This window comes from Xiphias gladius, chromosome 5, assembly GCF_016859285.1.
Source record: "Xiphias gladius isolate SHS-SW01 ecotype Sanya breed wild chromosome 5, ASM1685928v1, whole genome shotgun sequence".
NCBI classification, from domain to species: domain Eukaryota; kingdom Metazoa; phylum Chordata; class Actinopteri; order Istiophoriformes; family Xiphiidae; genus Xiphias; species Xiphias gladius.
The window spans coordinates 15,863,876-15,888,695 of record NC_053404.1 but is presented as its reverse complement, the minus strand read 5'-3'; the positions used below and the strand labels follow the sequence as shown (position 1 = coordinate 15,888,695).

Sequence of the window (24,820 nt, the reverse complement as noted above, 5' to 3'; positions counted from 1 at the left end):
TAGGAGAAGACAGTAAGGATAAGGCCAGAAAATAGAAAATAAAATAAAGTATAACCTCTGCATTAACCCCCACTCCTTTTTTCTTTAGCTGAAGTCCAGAGTGAGATTGAGCGGATTTTTGAACTGGCCCGGACGTTACAGCTGGTGGTTCTGGACGCAGACACCATCAACCACCCGTCACAGCTGGGGAAGACTTCCCTCGCCCCCATCATTGTCTATGTCAAGATCACCTCCCCCAAGGTGATTAAAAAAAAATCAAATTGGATGCAGTGATGAACGCAGTCAACGTGTGATATAAGAAAAAAGAGAAACAATTGGAAATGTCCTGGATGCATACGCTGTTACAGAAAATAAGGTCAAATGAAATGAAAACAACCGAGGTGATGTTCCCTCTACTCTCACAGATGTGTTAGTCAACTCCATGGTGTCTGAGTGTTTCTAGCTTGTTGATCTGTCTGCTCATATTGTTTTCCTGTAACTGAGCTGCTCCCTGGCTGTGATTTTTTTAAATACAGCATGTCAGACGTGGCTGCTCGTTGAAAGCGAGCAAATTCATGAGGGAACTGATTCATCACTCTGACCTTCAGCATGTGTAAAAAAAAGACTCATGATTCAGTGATAGAGTAAACACAAAAAACACAGGCATTTGGATAACAGAAAAAATGAGAAAAAACATAGCTAAAGAGACATGAGATACAAGCTTTAAATCAAAGTGGCAGCAGTGTGAATCACACTCAGAGTGGGATATAATAAACTGCTCTTTACCACCTGTCTCAATTCATCCATAGCTAAACTTAAAGGGATAATAACAGTATTTTTACAAGTTATATTATATATATAAGCAGTGGTGGAAGATTTAGTCAAATCATTTACTTAAGTGAAAGTACCTCATACCAATACAACAATGTAAAAATGCTGTTACAAGTAAAAGATTTGCATGTAGTGGAGAAAATGTACAATATTTCCCTCTGAAAAGTTGCAGAGTAGAAATATGAAGTAGCATAAAATGGAAGTACTCAAGTAAAGCACGAGAGCCTCAAAATTTAACTTAAGAACTCTACTTGAGTAAATGTACTTAGTTACTCTACTCCACTTTGTAATAAGGGCTTTGATTGTCGACCTTCAGAAGAAGCTATCCTCTATCTTTAAGGATTTTCTAGTATAGTATGAAACCACTTTTTTCACAGACTTTATTATTGCCAACACAAATTTATAATTTAATAATATAATTTAGTTTAGTCGAAAAAAAACCTCTATGACCTTGTTGCCTTCTGTCCTTATTTGCCTTCAGGTGCTGCAGCGGCTCATCAAGTCCAGAGGCAAGTCTCAGGCCAAACACCTCAATGTCCAGATGGTGGCAGCCGACAAGCTGGCTCAGTGCCCTCCTGTAAGTCTCCACAGTGGACCCAAATCATCCCTTATCTGAATCCAGCCTTTAAAATAACCAGGAGTTTTTTCCTATAGAAATGGTTTTGGCTTGGGTTTTAGTTTTGTGCTTATCAGATTATTTATTTTTTTTATTTATTTTTTGAAAGCTTTATAATTCCTGCCTGTTCTGTTTTTGTTCTTCTGTAATCTGCGTAGTTATTATTTTAGAAAATGAAGCATGCACACAAGGCTTGTGAATGTGCAGGCTTAATTTATTTCAAATAGCAATCCTTATCTTTAGGGAATTACTGTTTAAGATTTTCTCAGAATTAATGCCTAATGCTATTAAGTCTTTTATTTAGTGGGTTGTTTCTAACATAGTTTTGACATTTTGTATATGTATATAAATAAGAATGGTTTCTTTACAGATAATTTTAGATGTGTGTTAGTTTCTCTTTTATTTTGAAATCACACTACAGCACCATTTTGTTTTGTTGACCTCATCACATCTCCTTTCCATTTTATTTTAACTTTATTTGCACCCTTTCCTTTCTCAGGAGATGTTTGACATCATCCTCGATGAGAATCAGCTGGAGGATGCATGTGAGCACATGGCTGATTACCTGGAGGCCTACTGGAAAAGCACTCACCCCACCGGCTGCAACCCCCCCAACCCACTGCTAACGAAGCTGCCCACAGCCACCCTGCCCTCCAGCGCAACCCCAGCCTCCGGTGTACAGGTATGGGTGCTGATCAGACTCAGGGCCAATGGACACCGCAGAGAGGGTGTGGATACCTGTAGAAAAGTTGTGCAAATGGACAGCACAGGAAGTGACAGGCAGGAGAAAAACCTGCAGTAAATGAGATTTAGGGTCTGTCCCAACACCCACACTTATTATACTTGGGAGTATTCAAATTCCTATTTGTGTGACATTTCTCAAGTAGTCTCGATTAAACGGAAATGTGTGGAGCTTTATCAGTGCTCACTCGGACATACTTGATTAATGAGGACATCCCGCGGTTCGTTCAAATACATTACTCATTCCGGAAGAGATGCTTTGTTGCTTTAATTATTTAATTTCCTCATAATGAACAATAAGTAGGATCAAACATACAGTTTTACAGGCAGAGTCAGACAACAGTAAAAAACACATTCAGTGGCTGAGAGGAGTAATACAATTATATAGAAATTAAAGTAAGTTACACAAAAACAAACAGGTCTACTGTACTGAGAGACAAACATGGTACTATTAAATAGTAGGGAAGGATCTTACTTCTCAAAATATTGATTTAAAAAATGTGGATATTTATTTGACAAAAATATGTAATATTATTCTTGTCAGTCTCATAAAGAGACTGAGTGATAAACTCAGAGAAAAGCAATAAACATCTGTCAGTTTTCTGCCATAACTGCAATGTTTGGACATGAATAATAATATTCAGGCTTCAACATATTACTTAAACTTCTGTCTTTTGATTATTGATGGTCCTAAATCCAGATTGAAGGGGCATTACTGTGGTGAATTGTGGGAAACACTTAGCTCTGAATACCACTGCAAAGTAGAATTATGAGAGGAATGCAATGAGTCGTGTGGACTGAGTGTCCTGTGGGGTGGGATTTTTCAGACACGGGATACACTTGCCTACTACCAGGCGGTGCATTAACTCAGTGCTAATGGCTGCAAGTGTGGATATTAGGACAGACCCTTAGAGGAGATACAGAGGTAGACAGGAAGTAGGATGGCAACATGTTTACCTATACCTACTTAACTATTACCTATGTACAATTAAATGTGTCTTTTTTAAAAATGTGTCGTGCAGGATAGATTGTCATCTCGGGGTTGTTATTTAACATCAATACCTAACAGTAACAAACAACACATAACTATTGGTCTTCTCAGCTAACGTCACATGTAAGAGTGCAAATGCTGTATAATCCCTTACCTCTACCCTCTCTCCATCTACTGCCATCACAATGGGAAATGTAAGACTGAAAATGAGGAGATGCCTGATATTGATGTGGAGCAGAAGTGAGCTTGTCATGTGATTGCTAGTGTGGTGAGATATTTAATTTGCCTCCTCAAGGACCTAGTTTTGTGTGAGTGCAAGTGCATATTTACAATATGCACCAATATTATAAGGTAATAAACATCTGTGGGAAAAAACAATATGCACCAGAATCAGAAAGGCTGAAGTGGATATTAGTCTGCATGGGGTTTTTTTTGTGTGAGCTTGCTGTGCATTTAGTGGTTTGTGTCACCCTACCGACTGATGTGTTTTACTAATCTCAGGGCAGCAGTGCAGAGCAGAAGGGAGATAAAGCGTTAGTGGAGCGAAAGGGCTCCAGAGATGATCACCAGCACCATCATCATCACCACCACCACCACCACCAGAGCCAGGACCAGGCTGATGCCGATGCAGAGGCTGAGGGGGAGGGCAATGAGGAAGACAGGCCCCTGAGGACAGAGTCCTCCAGGAGAGCCCAGCACATCCACCACCGTTCGTCTTCCACCAGGACTGAGCACCACAACCACCACCACCACCACCACCACCACCACAGCAGCCGGGCTAGGGGCCTCTCCCGGCAGGAGACTTTGGACTCTGAGACCCCCGAGAGCCGAGAAAGCAGAGAGAGCCGAGAAAGCAAGGACTCGGCTTATATTGAGCCGCGCACTAGGCTCCTCCACCAGGAAGAGGAGGAAGAGGAGGAGGAAGAGGAGGAGGAGGAGGAGGAGGAAGATCTAGGGGAGGGGCATCCCCAGCAGCAACAGCGTTACGAGCCGCTGCCCCACCGGGACCACAACCACCATCACCACCACCACCACCGCGGTGGGGCTGACGAGGCCGGCCACAGCACAGGACACCACCGCTCCAAAGAGCGCGAACAGGACCATAATGAACGTAACAAGCAGCGCTCTCACCACCACCACAGGCCAGCACGTGACCACCACCATCACTACTACGACCGGGACAGAGACAGGGACCGAGAGGGGGAGGTGGTTCCCAAAAAGAGGGGTGATGGAGGAGAATGGGTCAGAGACTCTTACATCCACCAGTGACAGACCAAATCCCTCCTGAAGCTCGTTTGGACTCTCCTCTTAAAGACCATTCTGTTCTCCCATTGTGCTGCTATACCCTGGAACCACAGCATCCTATTTATGTACACTTCCTTTGTAAATGCTGTTGCATCTTTTTCAATGGCAGGATTTTGATTACATAGATACAAATATAAATATATAAATATATGTATGTGTGTATCTATGCATAGACGTTGTTTATGTGTGGATATGCATGAGTCTCAAATATGCATATTTTAAACCTGTGTTTGATAAAGCATGACACAAAAGCAGAATTTTTTTTCTGTACTGAGTTGTGCTTTCTGTGATTAGCATTTTTTATTTTGTTTTTATTATTATTGTTTTTTTTGCTTGCTACCACTTGAATAATATGTTCCTTCAGACTACTGCTAGGGTTGACTGCAAGAGTTGATAAACCAAGTTAGTTTGATGCTGTATTTGCAAAGGTCTTTAAAAGAATTGTTTGGCAATTTGGGAAGTACACTAATTAAAAAAATAAATAAAACCAATGCAGTCTAATACAACAGCCCTGCAATAAATCCTACCTTCATGAAGGTTATAATGTTCAGTTTTTTGTTTTCTTTTAAGCTGTTTTAAAGAGGTGTTGATTCAACTCTTGGGATTTTGGAGGCAGCCGTTTGTGGTGGTGTTGGGTTGCATTGTGTTACACTGACAGGTGTTTCTCTTATTTTGTCCGCTCATGTATATCATTGAGAGCTGGCTAAAAAACAGAAACATCTCTCTGTATATGCTCTGTATATACAGCTGATTCAACACCTCTCTCTTATTGCAGAATCATTCATTTTAAACTGCATTAGTTTTAGCTGGGTGTACCTAATAAACTGGCAACCGAGTTTAAATGAGAAGATCAATACCACTCATATTTGTAGGGTAAAAATGAAGCAAAATCTGGCAGCCTGTTAGCTTAGCTTAGTCTGTAAACAGGGGAAACGGCTAGTCTGACTCTGTCTGTAAGGGAAAAAAAGCCTACCAGCACCTCTAAAGCTCACTAATTGACACTTTATAACTTACTTGTTTCGTCTGTACAAAAAAAGAGTCTAAAAAGGATGAGCTGTGATTTTACAGCAGGGCTTCACTTTTGCTAACTTCAGCTAACTTAAGCTAACCAGCTGCTGGCTGTAGCAGTGGATCCTAGAGTGGTATCGATCTTCAGCAACAAAGCTTGTAAATGTATTTCCCAAAGTGTCATACTACAACATTAATTTTATGTTGATCATTTATTGCTTAGTTTTTTTTTTTTAATTCTGCCTCCCCTGGTTTTAGACATTTGGTTCTAACATATTTATGCCTCCTTCGAGGTGCACCTTAGTCATGCCTTACAAGACAAACGAGTTCTACAGTAACTTCCTCTCTTACATGCAGTACTGTTCTCTTTGTATGGGTCCAGAAACATTTTATAACACTGAAACACCCTTTTCTCCTGCACTTTTACTGGTTCACATTGGTTTCGTGTAAAAGCAATTTGATATGACATTGCAACTTACTGTAGGTGTACTACCAAAACTCCATGAAGGTTCATCTTTTATTAAGTCTGATCTCTTTTCTAATGAATGTTGTTTAACTCCCACTTTAATACCCATTTCACAGTATACAAGAATGTTCATTGTAGGATATTTCTTTAGTATGTTCCTCACTAAAAAAAGATAAGACACATTTGCAAAACAAATTCAAACTATATCAATTGTTAACCAGAGGAAGATGGTTAAGTTTTCAGTATTTTTGCCATTTTCTCACTCGCCTGACTAATGCAAAGGATCTATTTAAGGCAGAGTGATGGTGTTTGATGGTTTAAGAGGGTCCAACACCTGAACTTTAAGCTCAATAAAGAATCGAGGACGTTAATCTCATATTTTCACAGATATCATGTATGAATTCATGATACAGTAAATCTGAATTGAGCCAAATTGGAGTCCAAGCCCCTCTGTTTACAAAACCACCAACCCCTTCCCCTCACTTTCTTTGGTTTTGCCTGACAATTGTAATTATAAAAACTCCATTTATATGCTACACTGGTAGCACTACAGAATTTTTTTTAACAGTGTACAGGTGTATGTACATAATGCATAAATATAAAGAATAAAGTTGGCAACAAAGGACTGCCAAGGGGGGAGAGGAATTTGACGTGTGCTTTGTCAGAACACCCAGACAGTGGAGGGAAACGGTGCCTATAAATAGTCATCTGAAACTCTACTGAAAAATAGAAGTAGACTCGCTGGCCTGCCTCCTGAGTCGTCATGACAACATCTACGTGAATGACAATACCGAGGGAATGCATCTAAAATACGAAGCTGCTTCTCCACACACAGATGCCTCCAAAATAGACAAACATGCACTCCCAGAGAATTGTAATGTTGTTAAAACAATTAAAAAAAAAAAAATTCCTCTTAACCTTCAGTGCTGCGTTGGACAGAGCAGCCATTTTAATCAGCAGTCTATCACTACATACAGTGAACGTACGATGAAATGCACACACGCAGCAAGTGAGGCGCAGTCTGCTGGCACTTCCAGACAGATGTGTGGATGGACTGATGAGTTTAATGGTATTCCCAGGAAGAGGGATTGAGCTGAGGTCACTGTGAAAGTTCTCAAAACGCTGCATGACAGGCGAATGGGCCAGATGTTTTTGCACTGTAGGCACGAATCCAGAAATGACACTGTGTGCAGATTTAACGGGGACACACAATTCATTTTGCACTGAATAAACTAGTGGCAACACTTTGCTTTCATTCAAGTACTAAAGAATATATAACAATATAATGTAGTTGTCCTGTAAATAGAAATGTGTTAGTGTATTTGTAAACAACTAACTTCTCCTGTGGGCACCCATAAGTGGAGGCTGCTGTATAAACAGATAATCAAAACAATATAGTAAAACACAGTTGTAATAATAGAAAATATGACTTCACAGGAGGCATTATAATTTTTGACAAATATTGTGCATTAATAAACACTTAAAATGTCTTAAATTATTGGGGAGTATTGGAATTTGTATTTAGACAACTGCTTAATATATGATAGACTTGAAGAGAAAAAAAGTGACTGCACTGATTCAGAGGCAGAAAGCAGCATCATTTCCCTCTTACAAGCAGCAGAAGTTCTAATTAGAGGCCCCACTTGTCTCCACCACTGCTAAGAGACACTAAATTGTTAATACCTCTCATGACCTCTTTCTGCACGCTACTTCCTGATCCACGCTCTCAGATCCAGCGAATCCACTGTCACCATGGCAGCTTTGTCGTCACTGTTGTCATGGTGATGCTAGCACTGCTGCATTTGCCGATACTCATTCAGTCTCCATCCCCACGTGCCCCCACCCTCCCTCTCCCCTCTCTATCTCTGGCTCTTGGTGTTTATAAAGCTTATCCCTATATGGCCCGCAGTTTTAGAGAGCAGCTGTTAAGAGGCAGATGCTGTAAACAGCGCAGTGTGCGTCTTTGTCAACACTGGCCCCGTCAAAGCACACAGAGTGACGTAATATAAACAGAATTGTTCCCGTCTGCAGTCTCGTGTGAGGGCTGTAAGAGAAAACATGCCCTCTGGTCAGTTTTTCAAGAACTTGGCAATAAAGAAGCCAATGGTGTCCCTGTCGGCTCTGCAGCGGAGGGGATCTGTCGTTTCTGTCTGGTCCCAGATCAGCTCAGGACTGAACCTCTGGAGGAGGCGCAGCTGCTCAGTTGACAGGCCAGCTCCCAGCATGCCTTCTGTGCCAATGTGAGGTTCCTGAGGAAGACGAGAACGGGAGCATGCATTGGCTGAGGTTTCTTTACAACTCTGGGTATATTTGTAAGTCCGGGCATGTGGCTACGATACGTTTACCTGCGGCTGGAGCGTGAGGCAGGGAAAGGTATCGAGGGCCCAGGCTACCTGCTCCTCATTCTCTGCTAGAGTCACTGTGCAGGTGCTGTACACCAGAACCCCGCCTTTCTTTAATAACCGCACCGCCTGAAACCACACACAAATTTATGTATTTTGGTTCCTAACATAAAGACCTTTGATCAAAGCGGCTGTAATGGATATTTTTATAATAACGTGACAATGCGAAAGGAGTCGCTCGTAGTGATGAACCTACGGAGATTTATCACCTGAATCTGCAGCTCCTTTCAGCTTTAGGGAGATTTATAGTGAGTTTCAGCTTCTTGGTGTGGCTTTCCGGCCCGCAACTTTGCTGTTTTGGTTCACTCTCCCCACTCTCATAGCGTCATTTTTGGACAAGCTCTAAAACCACACTGTACACTAGCCTCGTTTGCGCTGATCTAAAACGGAGGTGGGGAGGTTAACCATACGTACATTTGCGAAACCCACCAGTTAGTCTTCATCCTTGAACTCTTTTCTCATGTAAAACAAAAAATATTGTTCGAAAAACCCTTCCGATAAAGCATAAATTTCACCTTTGTGAGCGTGGAATGAGCTCATTGTTGTCCCTCCTGGCCGCTGGGGGAAAACACCCACTACAACTGCGGTTCTCACCAACCATTTAGTACAAGTCCGGTGTTTTCTGTCCGCCAGCCTCACTGGGCAGTAATGAGCCCATTATGACTTAGCGCACCACAATGAGGCAAAGAAGAGGCTGGACTAGAGAACAAAAATTACTCGGACTGGTTGATAAACTGGGGATAAACCCAGAACCATGCAAAAGACAGACATAGTTAACGACTAGCTGATGAACATAGTGGGACTTGAGAGCCGGATATTTCCCATAAATTCGCCATATAAAAGGTGATGGCATGACAGTGTTATGTTGACATATTGTGTCTGCTGCCCTCAGGTGGCTTAAAAAAATCAGTATATCTTCCAAACAGGCGCCTTTTCCTTCAGCCTGCGTGCTGGATAACCTTGAGGAAGTGCTGGTGGACACTGATGGAGCACTTTATTTCACTGGCATAAATTATGTCCTCTGCACTGGACACTAATCTCCCTGTAGCCCTACTTAAAGCAAAAAAAAAAAAAAAAAAAAAAATCCACCCTAAAACACAATCCACAAGTGCTTTTCTCTTAATCTACGTTCATGTACATTTGTATCAAAAGGCACCTATGACTATGAGGGCTACTATTGCGGAAGATGTCCTCTACTACTGACACATTTCTTTCTTTCAGAGCTCAAAGTTGTCCCTGACACTCACTTTAAACACCCAACTGAGTGCAGAATCATACCAAACATTCCAGGGTGTAAATCAGGATTAAAATCATGTTTTTTTTTAGTCCCAGCTTTGGGCAGACTTTCCAGGAAAAGATCAGAGGAATAACTTCAGTAGATAACATTCTGAAGTGGATTTTCCCATTAGGATGTGAATTACAACTGTACACAGCAGTGCTTTAACTGTCAAATGCTGCCACCTACTGACCAGACTGAGTTATCATCTCAGACCGGTGGTTGCAAAAAGAGATTAAATATGTAAGGAGGGCTGTACCTGGGTGCGGTAAAACGTACAGCATGAAATAACTTGCGCTGCAGAGGCTGGTAGGAACAAATCTCCTTGAGGCTCCAGGTGCTGGCCATGTTGGGTCTCTGTCCGAGGCCACTACAGGGAGCATCCAACAAAACCCGGTCAAAACTCTCAGGAGGGAAGGGAGGTCCTGGAATGTGAACAGAAACAGCAGTGCTCTCTGTCTACTGAGTCCTGGGATTAATCGCAGATAAATATTCATAGGCAGCTCTCTACCTTCAGTTTCGTGCGCCGCGTCACTGCTCACAGCCTGAGTGCTGTTAAAGCAATAAGCTTTGATGCTACGCAAATGCAACATTTGTGCATTTTGACGAATTCGATCGATCTTGTTTCGGATCCTGTCCAAGGCCACAACCTCACCCTGTGTGAGACAGAAATTCATTGGTTACACTCACAGAGCATCACGGCTCGTTCTCAGAATGTACAGTGAAAATGATTTGGGAGTTTTTCCTTGGAACCTCGATTATAACTACAATCCATGCAGCAGCGAACATCTGCAGCAGGCTATTCGTCGTACCTGATCCCCCATGACCGCAGCGATGTGGCAGGTCTTCCCTCCAGGTGCAGCACACATATCCAGGATACGTTCTCCGGGACAGGGCCCGAGCACGTGTCCCACAACCACAGAGGGGAGGTTCTGCAGACATGAAATCAGTTTGCTTAGGGGAGTGATGCGTGTGGATTACTTAACCATGTTATTCCCTGGTCCTAAGGCTGCACCAGTCACGAGGGATGGTAGCACTGTTCAATCCAACATTAGCATTTAGCAGCTAACCTACTCATCATTCTGACATTAACTGGTAGGAACGTGCATCTAATTCTTCTAATGTAGACTGTAATAGAATAAATACCTGTAGGAATGCCAGGTTGGGAAGAACACCATCAAAGGAAGGACTCCGGTAAAGTGGCTCTACCATCCGAACACCGATACCTCTAAAATAACAGAAGACAGCGACTCAATTATTCTCCTTTACGAATTTCAAACCACACAGTCATCCTGACTGTGGGACATGGTGGAAGACTGGTGGACGTTTAATGCGCATTTGCCTTGTTTTTAATCATGCAGTCACTGATATAAACTTTTTGAATTTCAAACCTTTGTACCTGGCCGAAGCAGTGTACGTTGAGAATTCAATCCCCGTTTTTGAGGACCCTGATGGCCCATCGGTGCATCTGAGCAGAGTTTTGTGTCAAATCGCTGTCAGCTCCGAGAAGCAATTCTCGATTTGTTTTTTTATTTAGTGTACTTACTACATCGTCCTTTTCACATTAAACTGAAGCTCTCATAACTAAGTAGCACCAGAACAACATGCCAGGCTGGACTGCACATGGGCCAGATGCTTCATTTTGGCATAGTTTGCAGAGTCATAAATTTATAATACAAACAACGCCTACGTACTTGGCAGGCTCATCTGTGCAGAAGAGGCTGGAGCGGCCCATTTCAGCAATTCCATTTCCCACAAACACTCTCTTCCCCTGGAAGCTCGTGGCTCCTCGGGTGCACTTTCCCTCCAAGTCCGAGAAGACAGAAACTACATCTCCAGCCTTCATGTCTATCAGCAAAAACATCACGGGCAGATTTCATGTTAGACACTCACACTCTGAAGCATAATCAACAAAGCAAAAGTGCTGTGTTGTTGACCGATAAACTCTGGACACAAGACATGGCACTTTGACGCTTCAACACATGCAGTACAACCTCTTTGGAGCATTTACAACTTTTTGAGACATGTGTCTTTGAGTCTTACGCTTGGGGCTGGCGAGGATCCCCGGGGCAAAGACATGAGCACCTCTCAGTACGGCGCTGCCGCACTGAGCGCCGACCACCACCTCTGAGCTGACCTGCCTCACAGGTCTGAGGATACAAGAGAAAACAGAACTCACACTTTCAGGCATTTTCAGCCTGTATGGAGATACAGCATATATTGGCACGTGCAGTCAATTATTCTCAAAAATGTCATTTTCTTTGTTTGATTGCATTTCAGTAAGCGTATGAGGGTGGGGCGGTTGACCTCTGTTTTGTTGTTTCTGTATATACAGTACTGTGCAAAAGATTTAGGCACTTTAGACGTTTCCGTTCTTATCCATCGCCAACCCAATACAAAAAAGGACAGAGTAAGAGTTGTTTATTGTGCTGCTGCTGTATTTTCTCTTTTTCGAATAAAATAAATACTTAGAGGCACGGCTAAAAAGCTGAACACTACAGGAGATGATAAACAAAAGTAGTTCAAAAACCTTTCTGCGCTTTAAACATGTCTTCGTTTTTTTTGTGCTCGTTCCATGAAATTCCAAGTGGGTTTGGCCCTAACGAAACACCAGCCCTGTGGTTGGACAGACGCTGCAATTTCAGGCTAAGTCTGTACGCTAAAGAGCAGATTCAGATTTGTCTGACGTTGTTCCAGCATTCCTTACATACCTCGGGCCATCGACAGGAAGGAGCAGCACATCTGGAATTCGCGGGTGAGGAAGAATCTGAAGGGAGACCTCCTCTGCTGACGAGCTGCACACCTGCTGCTTTAACAACAACAGCGTGCTGAATAATTATGACTCAGCTGACCACAGCCGCCCCTGTGGCGCACCAACGCACAGCAACAACATTTCCAAATATATCAATTTCCTTGCACTCTCTCTCATTCTGCTGCGAGACAAAGGCTCACCTTTTTCAGCTCTTCTCCCAACTTGTGTCTGATCTCCTCCAGGGAGGCGAGGTGAGTGCTGGCCCGCACACAAGTGTATGAAGGGGGGTGTGACAGACACGCGAGCAGCTTGTGGAAGCGGGTTTCTGCCTCCTGATGACCCACTGCAGCTAACACCTGCACAAATGATTTGCAAAAATTCATTAATTATAATATTCTGTTAATTGTTTTAAGTCACATAAATAAAAATGTACATATTAACTCTTAGAAATTAAGCACAATATAACTAAAACAGACATTTCATATCAAAATAAAAATAATGAGACGTCCTATCATGATTTGGATTATTCAGATCACCATAACAAACAGAATAAATAGAGTTTTCAGTGCTATAGCTACAATTGAGAGCACCGAGGACATGTATGCGGTATTGTCCCTGGAGATTTTTGTTGTTTTAACCACCTGAGAGGGAATTTACTTTCTACATTTACACATAAATGTGAGTTTTTAGTGCTGACTCTGGTATTCTGAGAGGCAAAATTATTAAATTTTTACTGTTTTCAGGCTTTAAAAGTGCATTCACACTATTGTGTGGGGAGATGAAATTTGCAGAAAATATAATTTAACCATTACATGACTGCAATGTGACGTTCTATTAACATTTTTGGTTTGCGAGTCAAAAGTTTCTTAGTGCTGAGGGAGTTTGTACTCATGATATCACCATTTCTAAAATCTCAGTCACGCTCCGAAGGTTATCTTTTCCGCTGAAAGAGAAGACGACGCTTACTTTTATGAGGTGTATTTATGATTCTCCAGAAGAGAACACTTACACCTAAGAAACCAGTATAAAGTCTTACCTCCGTGTTTAAGAAGACACTCTTAAGATATTCGGTCACTTCAGGCTTCAGAGAAATCCTTGGAAAGGTGGACATTTCTTCTGCTCTCAACAAAACCTTTCAGTGTGTTTAAAAAAAAGAAAAAAAAAAAAATTCATTCTACTAAGTGCTGATTTTCATGAAATAAAAAGTAACAGTGCATTTACATTTAACACACCTACTTCATGTATGTAAAGTAACTTATTGCATTACCCATTTAATATTTATTTTAGCACTCCTTGCACTCTTCCATACCTGCACCAGGTATGGAAGACAACTTCACAAACTGGTCGGCTTGTACATAGATATTGTATGTTGTGTCCATCGTTGTTCCTACATATATGCATCTTTTTTTTTTTTTTTTTGTTAAACCTACTTGCATGTACACAATAGCCATATGTTTATGTTTATTTATCTTTGCTCAGCTTTGTTGTCCTTTTGGTTTTTGCTGTATGTCCATGTGTATGGCATGTAAGTACACTGAGAGCCACTAGAAACCTTGCTTTTACTTATTTCTTTTCACTTCCAAAATCAATAAATCAATAAAACACGTCCCCAAACTGCATAAAACCGTATACACTGTGGCATATGTTCATGCTGTATACTTGTCCCTATACAAATGAACGTTAAATAAACGAAAAGCAACGGTGCAATAAAGTACAAATGATTAAGATTAAAATGAGTAGGAAATTAAGAGATGCATACAAAAACAAGTGCAAGTCATTAGCACAGAAAAGCACAGAATTGTCTATGTCTGTCTATTATTAGCTCTGTCTGAATTAAATATAACAAATGTGAGGTATTTAGACACCAGGGTATGTTTGTGATAATTAACTGAGGAAGTGCCTTTTCCCCAACATTAAATAACATCTTATAATAGACCCTGTAATACTTCATGTCTAAACAGATCAGTCGTATCACTCTAACATTCGGGCCTATTCAACACATCTGCTTCTTACATTCACATGTAATAAGTGGCCAGTTAAATTTAGAGTCTGTTCTAAGCTTAATGACAGTGTTAAGTCGGGTTTAATAGCCTTTAAGGACTCACGTTTAGCTGCCCGAGGGTCCGGGTGTTATAGCGTGGCCGGTGCAACTACTTCCGCATACGTCACCACAGCTCGGTCACATGACATCAGCTGGCTTTCACGCACGCGCGTGACAGAAAACGTTGTACATGGGAGCAGTTCTGAGACACATGAAAAACACTTCCCGCAGCCAAAGCATGAACGGTACAGTTGTCCTCAGGTGCACTTTTAAATACCTTTAAATAAAGGTTCAGCAGGGAAATATTTATTTTAAAAGCTTTTTGTTACCTTTTACTTTTATTACTTCATTTACAAAATGAAACTTACAACCTGTTCACCATTCAGAACACAGTAACAATGCTTTGTGTGTTCGAGGTAGTAAACAAATAAAAATAATACATCAGTGAAGAGGATTAAAAAAGCAAACACAAATAAAAATAAATGACAGATCAAATTAATTGCATCGGTCTCTAGTTTTCACAGCTTTAGCTTTAGTTTGTGCAGTATTTCAATATGCCCAGGTGGGATTTTAAGTAGAACCTGAAGACAGTAGAGTTGTGTGTCTGTTTTGCAAATTATATACGGAATTTTCATGCATTTTATTATTAAAATTACCAAATAAATAAAATAAATCCGATTTTAAATTTGAGTTGAGTATTCAATTTTCTGTTTAAAAAGTTATTAAAGTGAAACCAAACAGTTTGACTAGAGGTACAATCCCAGAAAAGAGGAGTTATAGTTTCAGCTGTGTTGTGACAGACGGAACAAAGAGGCTCAACATTCAACCTGTATTTTACACTAACTGAATGAACAGGATAACATTTTTGCAATATTTTCAGAGGGACTTCTCCACCGTTATTCGAAAAAGACAAAAAATCCTGGGTAACAACGATGCTTTTTTTCCCTATCCTTTACCAATATGCAAATTATTCCAAACATAGAGAAGCATGTTTATTACTTGTAGCCCTCTGGATTATATCCCATGTACATTTAATGTGATAAATGTGAATTTTAATACCTGACGGAATAGTGTCAAAAACAACTGGCACGGCAAAAAAAAAAGTGTATAGGAATATTACATTCTGTTAGAATTCATTATAAGTAAACTGACAGACAAGTATTATGTTGTTATCAATCCATTTCTCTAAAAATAAAATATCATTATCATTCCAAATGTGGTATTTTATTCTTTTTTAAAAATTGCAAAACTGTAACAGAACAGCTGTACAAACATCTGGTTAAACATAAAAAATATAAGTATCACATTAGCAAATTAAGATAAAAATGAAAAGTTGAATATGATTGTCTAGATAAACATACAAAAATAAAACAGTAAAAGCTGTAACAATGTGAAAAGAAAAGACAGAGGCACATACATATTAGGGAATATTCAGTTAAATTATAATAATAAAGTGGACGTTTGTAGAAAATGTATATGAGCGGAAGTTACATGAGCACAGCAATTTTATGGATTTCTTTTTTTAAGCCGTTATACAGAAGTGAGTAAGGAGTCTATTTGAGCCAAGAAATGAGGAATATTCAAAGAAATTAACCACAAATCACCACTACAGGAAGTGTCTTTGAGGCTGAGTATGTGGGGGGAAAAGAAGCCATATATGTCTGTGACTTGGACCTTGTAAAAACCTAACTTGCAGCACTAATGAAATTTCAATATTTCTCTCGTTTCCCTTTTTCGACTTGGTCCATTCAGACAGATGAGAACAAAAATACGCAAGAAAAAGCAGATATGCACCAGAATACTCTAAACCGCACTTCTAATGTCGTGTGATTCATTACAGGGGGGAAACAGTTACAATAACAACAACAGGTAATGATTACAAAGTCTATTTAATCTGCCGTACAGTGAATAAGCCTTTTCTATACTTAAAAAAAAACAACCCTGCATCCTCCTTGAACTTAATCAGGCTTTTATGAGTAATATTTCAAATAGCATATATCATAGGATATACAGTAGAGCATCAATTATTATTGTCAACATAACTGTAAGGGAAATGTATACAGTTTTCTCCTGCATGCTACAATGTATTGAAGCACATATAACCTTGGACACAATGCATGATGGGTTAGTCCTAATCATGACAAAGTGTCAATTAAGCCGTGATGACTGATGTGATGCAGCCATGACACATCTCTTCCAAATGACATTGTAACTGTGCTAAAAGTTACTCTGAGGTCCTCCTTTTTACAAAACTTTTTTTATTTTATTTTATTTTTTTTACTCAAAACTCAAAATTTAAGACAATTTCTCTGAAGTTTTGTACCAGCCCAGGTACATTATGTAGCCTGAGACTAACGGTAGCTCCTAAAACTATGTGGGGCGTCAGTCCCTGCGTTGAGATTCCGAAGTGTTTGGTCTTCAGCAGTTTAGTTTTTGTTATTCAAAAAAGATTAAAACTATACAAACTAAAAAATACGCAAACAAAGAGCTTTGTTAAGACATGATCTTGATGTTGCAAGAGTTAATACGCATCCATTGAGCTCACCAGCAACTCGGGGGAGATGAGGATCTGCACAACACTGCAATACTTCGTGAAAACAGCTGTTCGGAGAGAAAAAAAAAGAAAAAAAAAAGCCAATGAACACGCCAAGACGTCATTACGTAACCGGAAGAGAGCTCAATAGCCTGAGTTGCGTTTTTCACCGAACCACCGTCTGCAGCTAACGGACAGCAGAAGCCGTACGAGCGGAGTCAACAAGGAGCTGGTCTCAAACACCCTGTGTTTGTACGATTTGTGGAGAATTCAGCGACACTTTAAACGTTCGATAATAAGTCGCCACTTCTATGTGACCTTACCCCATTTTACCTTTGCATTAGTTAGGGTTTAGATATTGCCGGGGCGCATGGAGTTCGCTTTGAAAAGGTCGGTGAGGTGTTTTGCGGACAAGAGATCATCCGGCTAATGTTAGCTAGCCGCAGCCAGCCACTGATCGTACGGTGTGGACTTGAGAGTGGAGAGGCTCGGTGCTGCTGCCCACTCTGCTAACGGACGGACGGACGGACGGACGGACGGACTGACACATACTGGTGCTAACCTAAACAATGGGCCTCATATTCGCTAAACTGTGGAGCTTCTTCTGTAACCAAGGTGGGTGTCGGTGAAATTGTTACGACTCACTAACGTCCCGCTAGCTGCTCAACCGGGGTCGATGTGTACTGTTAGCCCGTTAGCTTAAAGTGAGCAGCAAACGCCACAATAACAGATTGAGGGGAATTATGTGACTTCGGGACTCAGGCCGCTCGGCCAGCTGAACCGACTTCCTTTTAACTTGTCAAAACAACTCTTTACACTGCAGCTTCCCAACGCTACCAACCACTCTGATAGATAATCTGTTGATCAGTGTCTCAACCAACGTGATTACTTTAAATCACCTGCAAGAGCGTATTCATCGAGCTGTCAGTCAGCTTTAACTCGCTTTCCAGGACACATTACATTGCATCACTTTCCCCCCAACTTTCTGGAAATTTTGTTTAATCTAAATAGTTTAATTATTCTACTGTGCAAAGCTCTCCACTCACAAATAACAGTGATTCAGTAGTTGCCCAGTTTAACACTTATAAAGCCAAAGGATTTGTTATCCAAGGATCCACTTAGTTGTGATTGAGTCAGAAAGTAAAAGCTATAGGAACAGTAATAAAACCAAAATTGCTGGCAAGAGAAGTGGGGCTGAGTGGGAGTTATTGTTTGTATACATTTTGCATAGTATTGGGGGTAATGATGCAAATCTGAATGTCTGGTTGGATCTATGACTGAATTTAGAGTTTATTGTATTTTGAATATGTAGTTGTATTAAATGCATGAGCTGTATTAGTGTGTGTGTCCCAAGGACTGGAGACGGAGATTGGCAAGTAGTTAAATCTGGTACAGTACATCTCTTTTCCTTGTATGAGATTAATGGGGGTTTTTTTGCATATGGTGCCTGACAAATAAATGTAATAGACTAAAATAAAAATAAACTGAGGGGAAATAAAGATGAAAAAAAAGCCCAACAAAGAGCCCAGATAATCCCACTATTTCACCCTAACCATCCAAAATTATCTGTATATCTTTCACTCATATATGTGTTCAACTGTGAAAATATTACAAAGGTGTAAAATGTAGTTTGTCTTCTTATTTCAAGCAGCAGGTCACATAGTAAGGATTTGTTTTTTTAAAGAATTATATTATAAACACAGGCATTAATAAAATATCCAGCTACATTTTCCTAGCTGCTACAGTAGTTTTCTTACAATAAGCAAATATTATTTTTAGTTACAAGAAATAGGAAAGAGTTTTTGAGCTGAAGTAAGGTTCACTCTGATTAATAAACTTAAAGAATAACTACGGATAACATTGAGCATTTTCATGGTGTGTTCTGCTCAAATGGTCATTGTTAACAATGGATATTGAATCTCTCTTAATTACTCCGGCCTGTGTCGTGTTCATGCCTGGCCTCAGGGTTATGAGAGATGGACTCCCGCATCCATTCCCTAAATCTGGATTACACCGTTCCCAGAGTCAAGTTTCACTCACTTAAAGAGATTACAGCGAAGCCTAAGTGAAATCCTTGGACTTGTAATTACCAGAGACGTAACTAATCAAACCACAAGCACTGGTACTGATAATTATGTAACTGCACTTAAATCTTGTCTTTGTTATTTTTATTGTTTTCTTTTATTCTGACACCTTTTGCTACAGTATATGCTATTAAAAAAAAAAAATGCTTGAAAGCCCGTAGCTCCTTTGTGTCCAGTTCAGAAAATTGCATCATTTTGTGGTAGAGGACCAAGAGGACAAATTTTCAAGATAATCCGCGCCGGCCAATGTAAATTTGCATGATACAACTGTCATTACTGTTTCTGTTTCACTATAAAACATTTGTAGAACAAACACATTACTGTATTACAAGTTCTGAAAAAGTAAGCAATCTGCAAATATATTTCTTAGAAAACAATTTTTCGGTAATCCACTGGAATAAATCAAGTAAAATGAACATCTTGTTTGTTCTCAGTAACATCATACATGTCAAAGGAATCTGACCTAACCTAGGTTAGATGTGTTGGAGTAACAAGTTTTTCCCTGAGCAATAGATAGGTTGTTGTTTATAGTCAGTTGTTGCTGGTATGGTAGTATGCATGTCAAAAAAGATTTTTTTTTTTTAACAGCATTTGAAATTCGGATTTTACGATGGTAATAGCGACGTTTCAATTTAGTTGTGCTGTCAGGATCGTCGCAGGGTAGCTCCTCTTTAAGGAAGCAATTGACATGCAACATCCTCCAAACAGCCAGTATGGTGCACAAAGACAGTCGAAACAGCAAGCCCTCTGACCAGACTTCCGTCCTCTCCGGCAGCCGGCGGCCCCAGACACCAGGGAAGGTCAAAACACTGAAGTGGGATATTTTAGCATGTATGTGTCATCTCTGATTCTGCTTGACAGGCGTCAAAGCCCGGCTAGCTGGTTTTAAGAATGGTTGGAATTTTTGTATAGATTCAGTGATGCTTGGAAAGATGAGGTCAGGAAGTTTTGAGGAGGGAATGGGCAGCAATGAATGGCATGCATGCATTGTATAGACTGAAACTGGATTTACTTTATGGCAGACTCTATGCCACGTATTGTGTTTACAGTGACTGAAAGTAAAAAGATTCCTTTACATGAGTGTTTTCTTGATAATGGTGTCCTGTTGAAGATTGAGTGTTTTTCAATAGATGACTGAAATCACACAGTTAATGTACTGTGTCTGTTTTACAGAGCACAAGGTGATAATTGTTGGACTAGACAATGCAGGGAAAACCACTATACTCTACCAATTGTAAGTAGTTTTTATTGATAAATTCCCTCCTTGTTTGCCGTATCTAAACTTGCCAAAACTCATGATTCTGATGATTCCGTTTTGTCAAGTCTGATGAACGAGGTGGTCCATACGTCTCCCACCATCGGAAGCAATGTGGAAGAAATAGTGGTGAAGAACACACACTTCCTGATGTGGGATATAGGAGGGCAGGAGTCGCTCAGGTCTTCCTGGAACACCTACTACTCCAATACAGAGGTGAGAAAAACAAACTTTACTGCTTCCTACTAAATGAGGGGAACTGAGGTATTGTCCAGCAGACGTTTTCTTCCTGAGCGTGGCAGCTGGTGTGTTTGTTCAGAGCACAGACGGCAGCAGGGGCCGCCCAAGTCAGAGGTCACCCTTTCACAAAGGGGCCTGTCTGAAAAGCAAAGCTGAGGTCAGCCTCCGCAGTGCTTTGGAGAAAGGAGCGGGAGAGGAAGAACGAGAGTCATGGCGGAGGCAGATGTGTGGGACATCTTAAAGAAAGCTCTCTACAGAACCATTTGAATTTAACTTTCCTGATGCAACATCTGCCAGACACATTCTTTACTCCAGTTTCACAGGCAAATGATTCTACTCATTCGTACCTGTTTCATACACAAACCCTGTACATGACATGGGATCTTCAGCAAGGGTTTAAACTATATTTGACCATTCATACCACACAACATGTCACATGTCAGTATGGCCACATCCATTCACACAAGACTCTGCCAAAGAGCACCATTATGTTTCAACAAGAGGTGAAAGGATTAATAAATTAACAGGCAGTTATTTTGATAATTGAATAGTTGTTTGTCATTTTTCACGAAAAATACCTAGCATTTCCTAGTTCCCGCTTCTCAGTTGTGAGGATTTGCTGCATTTCTGTGTTTTATGCGATCGTAAACTGAATATTTTGGCCAGTCGAAACAAGCCATTTGAAAATGTTGGCTTGGCTTCTGGGATATCTTGATGGACAATTTTTTTACAAATGATTTTCTTGCTGCAGACATTAGTTGACTGACAGTAATTTAATCTTCAACAGTTTTTAGTTGTCATTTTTTCATATTTATTTTCAGTCATTTGTCAAGCAAAAATACCAAACAGTACCTGGTTTCCGCTTACCACATGTTGTCATATCCTTTTCTTTGTCATATTTGATGGCAAATTGAGTATCATAAGGTTTGGGTATGTTGGTTGGATCAGAAAAAAACAAACTGAAGACATCAACTTGGGCTCTAGGACATCCTGATAAGCATTTTTCACAACTTTTTGACATTTTATTTAAAAAAAAAAAAAAGATAAAATCTATTAATCTAGAAGATAACTGGCAGATTAATTGATAATGAAAAAAATCTTTTACACATAGCCACATGTCCACACACACATTCATAAAAGAAACAGAGTAATGGATACCACAAGCAGAAACCGACAACAGAGAAAGGAAAAAAAAAAACTAAAAAGTTAAAATAAAGCTAAATAAATCGCTTGCATCCTGACCTTAAATCTTATTCAGTCTTCTACATTGTTATTTCAACATCGCAGCAGCAGTGGTTGTTTCAGTACAATGTTGACATGTGATGTGAGGGATGGATTTTTTTTTCTTTTTCCGCCACAGTTAGCCCCGTCCACTCAGCTACATTGTTTGAGAAGAGATGAAGAGAGCAGGGTTACGGTTTCATTGTTCTCTGCCCTCTCCCTCTTTCTCCCCCAGGACCTACGCAAAGCAGCTGTGTTGATATTTGCCAACAAGCAGGATATGAAGGACTGTATGTCTGCAGCAGAGATCTCCAAATACCTCACCCTGAGCTCCATCAAAGACCACCCCTGGCACATACAGTCCTGCTGTGCACTTACAGGAGAGGGGTAAGACACATCTGTTGATATTTTACAAACTATGTCAGACAGCAGTGTATGCACAAGGAAAATTACATTGAGAGTGATAGTAAAAGAAAACAAAAGATTATTGATAAACGATACAGATTTTCTCACAGGGCCATGTGTGGCAGCAGTTTAATAAGTAGCTCTGTTTTGTGCAAACTTGAATTGTTTTCTAGTATATAGTAGTGTATATAGTATATTTAAGCAACGTAACTTGTTTCTCCGCTGTGAAAGGCACTGTTCCAACATGTTGTTTGTGTCAAATGACGAATACCACAGTTTTGTAAACAAAGTGCTCAGGTGATATGTCCATAGATAAGAAGAGAGGAGAATAAAGGAGAGATAGGGCCTTGTAAAATAGAGACACATAATCATAAGTATGGGAATATTTCTACTTGATACCACGTAATAAGCTAATAAAAAGTAATATTTCAATATGGGGTATCTGCAGGTTTTGAAATCTTGGTCTAGGTTGCATTCATTTAATTGGTTATACCATTAGAAATGATGTTTCTGTACTGCAGGGAAGAATAGAAAAAATTTGATGTAATATTGAAAAAATCTTGGCCACAACATTCATACTGGTTTTCCATCATACTTTCATGCTTTGACATATGATTGTGAAATCCATAATAAATTGCGTTCTATGTGGTATTTAAAAGGTCTTAAAAGACAAAAACCGGTCTAATCAGGTTCGAACACCAGTTGATTCACATCTGCAATAAATCGTTCTATTTGGTATTTAAAAGGTCTTAAAAGTTTTAAATGTAACAAGTGAATCCTGCAGAAACTCTGTATTAATTTTACTGTAGAATTTTGCGCAGTATTATGTGCATTCACTGCAGCCCTTCTGTACAAGAGTATTATCGTTTTAATACATAACATGTTGGCTTCTCGGACTTTCATTGCACACATTGGAAACTTTAATGATGAAATCAACGAGGTGTTGATTTGCCTTGGACCTAGTCTTGAAGGGCTGTTGAGAGTGTTTCAAACCACCAGATGTCACTGTGCCCGCTGAGTTTAAAGCCCCAGAGCTTCAGATCTTTTTTCAGCACAAACAAAACCAAAGCCTCACAGCTTCAGAAGGCTTCATCAGCCCATCACTACTATTGACCCACAGTTGACGTGAGCATCAGGGGGACAAACCGCTTTGTATCAAGTATATTAAGACAACAAAGGAAGTCACTGAAACCTATTTAAAGTATGTCTGACATAAGCACATTTCCCCCCCCACTGACGTCTTCATCTTGTTTTTCCAGTTTATGCCAAGGTCTTGAGTGGATGACCTCCAGAGCTGGACTCAGATAGCCCCTCCCTCAGCCATCGATGGTCTGACTACCTGCACCACCCACATGGTGGCAATACAGCTGGCTTATTGTTACTTTTTTTTTTTTTTTTTTTTTAAATGACAAAGTTGGACTTTCACCCCTGCAGACGGCACAGTACGGGAGCAATGACACATTTAATTGTTGCAGTGGAGCTGATACTTCTCCCAGTCGATGAAAATACATGGCCAGAACTTATTAACTGGCCTGGTTATGGAACAAGAAGTCATTTTTACAGTAAAGGAGACCATCGTTATTTCATTTCAGAGGTTGTCCGGATACGAAGCTGGACTGCACTGGACACTGATTATTTACGCTACATACATATCACGTTACATTACACCATATCATTTCAGAGTATGCCATAAATGTCACGTCGATGCCCAGCTTGGGAAAACTTAATGCAGCTCTTTTTTTTTTTTCTTTTTTTGCCTCTATACAAGTTTGTTCATGTTCAGGTAAAATTTAACAGGACAAACAAAGGGATTACAATCAGTATTGTAGAACCAGTTTTGATGGTGATAGTGGCACCAAGTTTTGCACAGAGCTCATTGGGGGTTTTACAGTTTTTTTTTTTGTTTTTTTTCCCCTCAATATCTGTTACATGTAATTTCAGTTTCATAAGCTACACTGTTGGTGGTTATTCTCAAACTATAACTTATTGGTGCCGTATTGAACTGTGGTGAGGTACGAAATCTCCCTTTTTTTTTTAAAATCAACTTTGAGCCTGTACTTGTATGTGATTAAGCCAAATTGACTAGATTCAAAGTGTCAGCATGAAAAGTTCCTCGATCTAACCCTGGGAACAAATGGAAATCACTTCAACTGTTTAAATTAGCAAAACATAAAATGGCTGAAACAGTATTTCAAATGCAAGTACCAGGCTCTGTTTTAATAAGTATTTTAAATATGAACACTTATGTCAGCGATGCATTATTTTTTATTTAATTTTATTTTTGCTTTTATAGACTGTTTTTTTTGCTCATTGCAGGTTAGCATCTAGACCTGTTTTGTATTAACAGAAGATCATTGGTGCTCCACAAGTGTATGACTGACCCACTGCATCCTAATACAAACACAATTTTACGCTGCCATTTTGGCTCGTATTCCTCTTTAAAATGTTTTGTACTTTTTAAGTAAAGGGATCAGAATAAGCCGCCATCGAATAGGTGCCACACATTTATTGGAATTGTTACACTTTAACCACTTGGGCTAGTTTTCAGTGGTTTTGGTAGCATTAAGAAGGTCTTAAATCAATATTTTGGCCACCGTATAGTTACTTGATCCTCAGCCTTAACTAAGCTGTTGTGAGTGTGTGCAGGACTATGCGTGTATGAATCTGACAGCTT

The 24,820-nt window shown here is 40.0% G+C and overlaps 3 protein-coding genes across 12 annotated transcripts in view; 2 read left to right on the top strand and 1 right to left on the bottom strand.

Annotated features, from left to right (window-relative positions):
• cacnb2a (calcium channel, voltage-dependent, beta 2a) overlaps positions 1-6,582 on the top strand; it is a 69,563-nt gene extending 62,981 nt beyond the window's left edge. For all 7 annotated transcript variants that reach the window (XM_040127438.1, XM_040127437.1, XM_040127440.1 and 4 more), the window contains 4 exons: positions 89-240; positions 1,292-1,387; positions 1,926-2,108; positions 3,660-6,582. In XM_040127438.1, coding sequence (XP_039983372.1) covers positions 89-240; positions 1,292-1,387; positions 1,926-2,108; positions 3,660-4,427 — 1,199 coding nt within the window. In that variant the 3' untranslated portion in view covers positions 4,428-6,582. The remainder of the gene's footprint in view (positions 1-88; positions 241-1,291; positions 1,388-1,925; positions 2,109-3,659) is intronic.
• On the bottom strand, positions 5,695-17,007 carry nsun6 (NOP2/Sun RNA methyltransferase 6). Of its 3 annotated transcripts, none has more exons than XM_040127443.1 (13): positions 16,954-17,007; positions 14,473-14,629; positions 13,404-13,499; positions 12,568-12,723; positions 12,327-12,421; positions 11,659-11,765; positions 11,310-11,463; positions 10,762-10,843; positions 10,428-10,547; positions 10,127-10,271; positions 9,895-10,040; positions 8,283-8,408; positions 5,695-8,186 (listed from the first exon to the last, which is right to left on the bottom strand). In XM_040127443.1, exons 3-13 carry the CDS (start codon positions 13,476-13,478, stop codon positions 8,007-8,009), a joined length of 1,386 nt encoding a protein of 461 aa, XP_039983377.1. In that variant the 5' UTR covers positions 13,479-13,499; positions 14,473-14,629; positions 16,954-17,007; the 3' UTR covers positions 5,695-8,006. The 3 variants fall into 3 exon arrangements, 2 of the variants coding, with proteins under 2 accessions (XP_039983377.1, XP_039983378.1); XR_005707498.1 differs by having other exon boundaries at positions 8,074-8,186; positions 9,875-9,985; XM_040127444.1 differs by lacking the exon at positions 5,695-8,186 and having other exon boundaries at positions 8,288-8,408; positions 9,875-10,040.
• A 78-nt stretch (positions 17,008-17,085) lies between these two features.
• Positions 17,086-23,537, top strand: arl8 (ADP-ribosylation factor-like 8). 2 transcript variants are annotated; one of them, XM_040126634.1, is made up of 5 exons: positions 17,086-17,556; positions 20,199-20,259; positions 20,349-20,496; positions 21,977-22,128; positions 23,406-23,537. In XM_040126634.1, exons 1-5 carry the CDS (start codon positions 17,511-17,513, stop codon positions 23,452-23,454), a joined length of 456 nt encoding a protein of 151 aa, XP_039982568.1. In that variant the 5' UTR covers positions 17,086-17,510; the 3' UTR covers positions 23,455-23,537. The 2 variants fall into 2 exon arrangements, with proteins under 2 accessions (XP_039982568.1, XP_039982569.1); XM_040126635.1 differs by lacking the exons at positions 21,977-22,128; positions 23,406-23,537 and adding an exon at positions 20,600-21,040.
• The last annotated feature ends 1,283 nt before the right edge of the window (positions 23,538-24,820 follow it).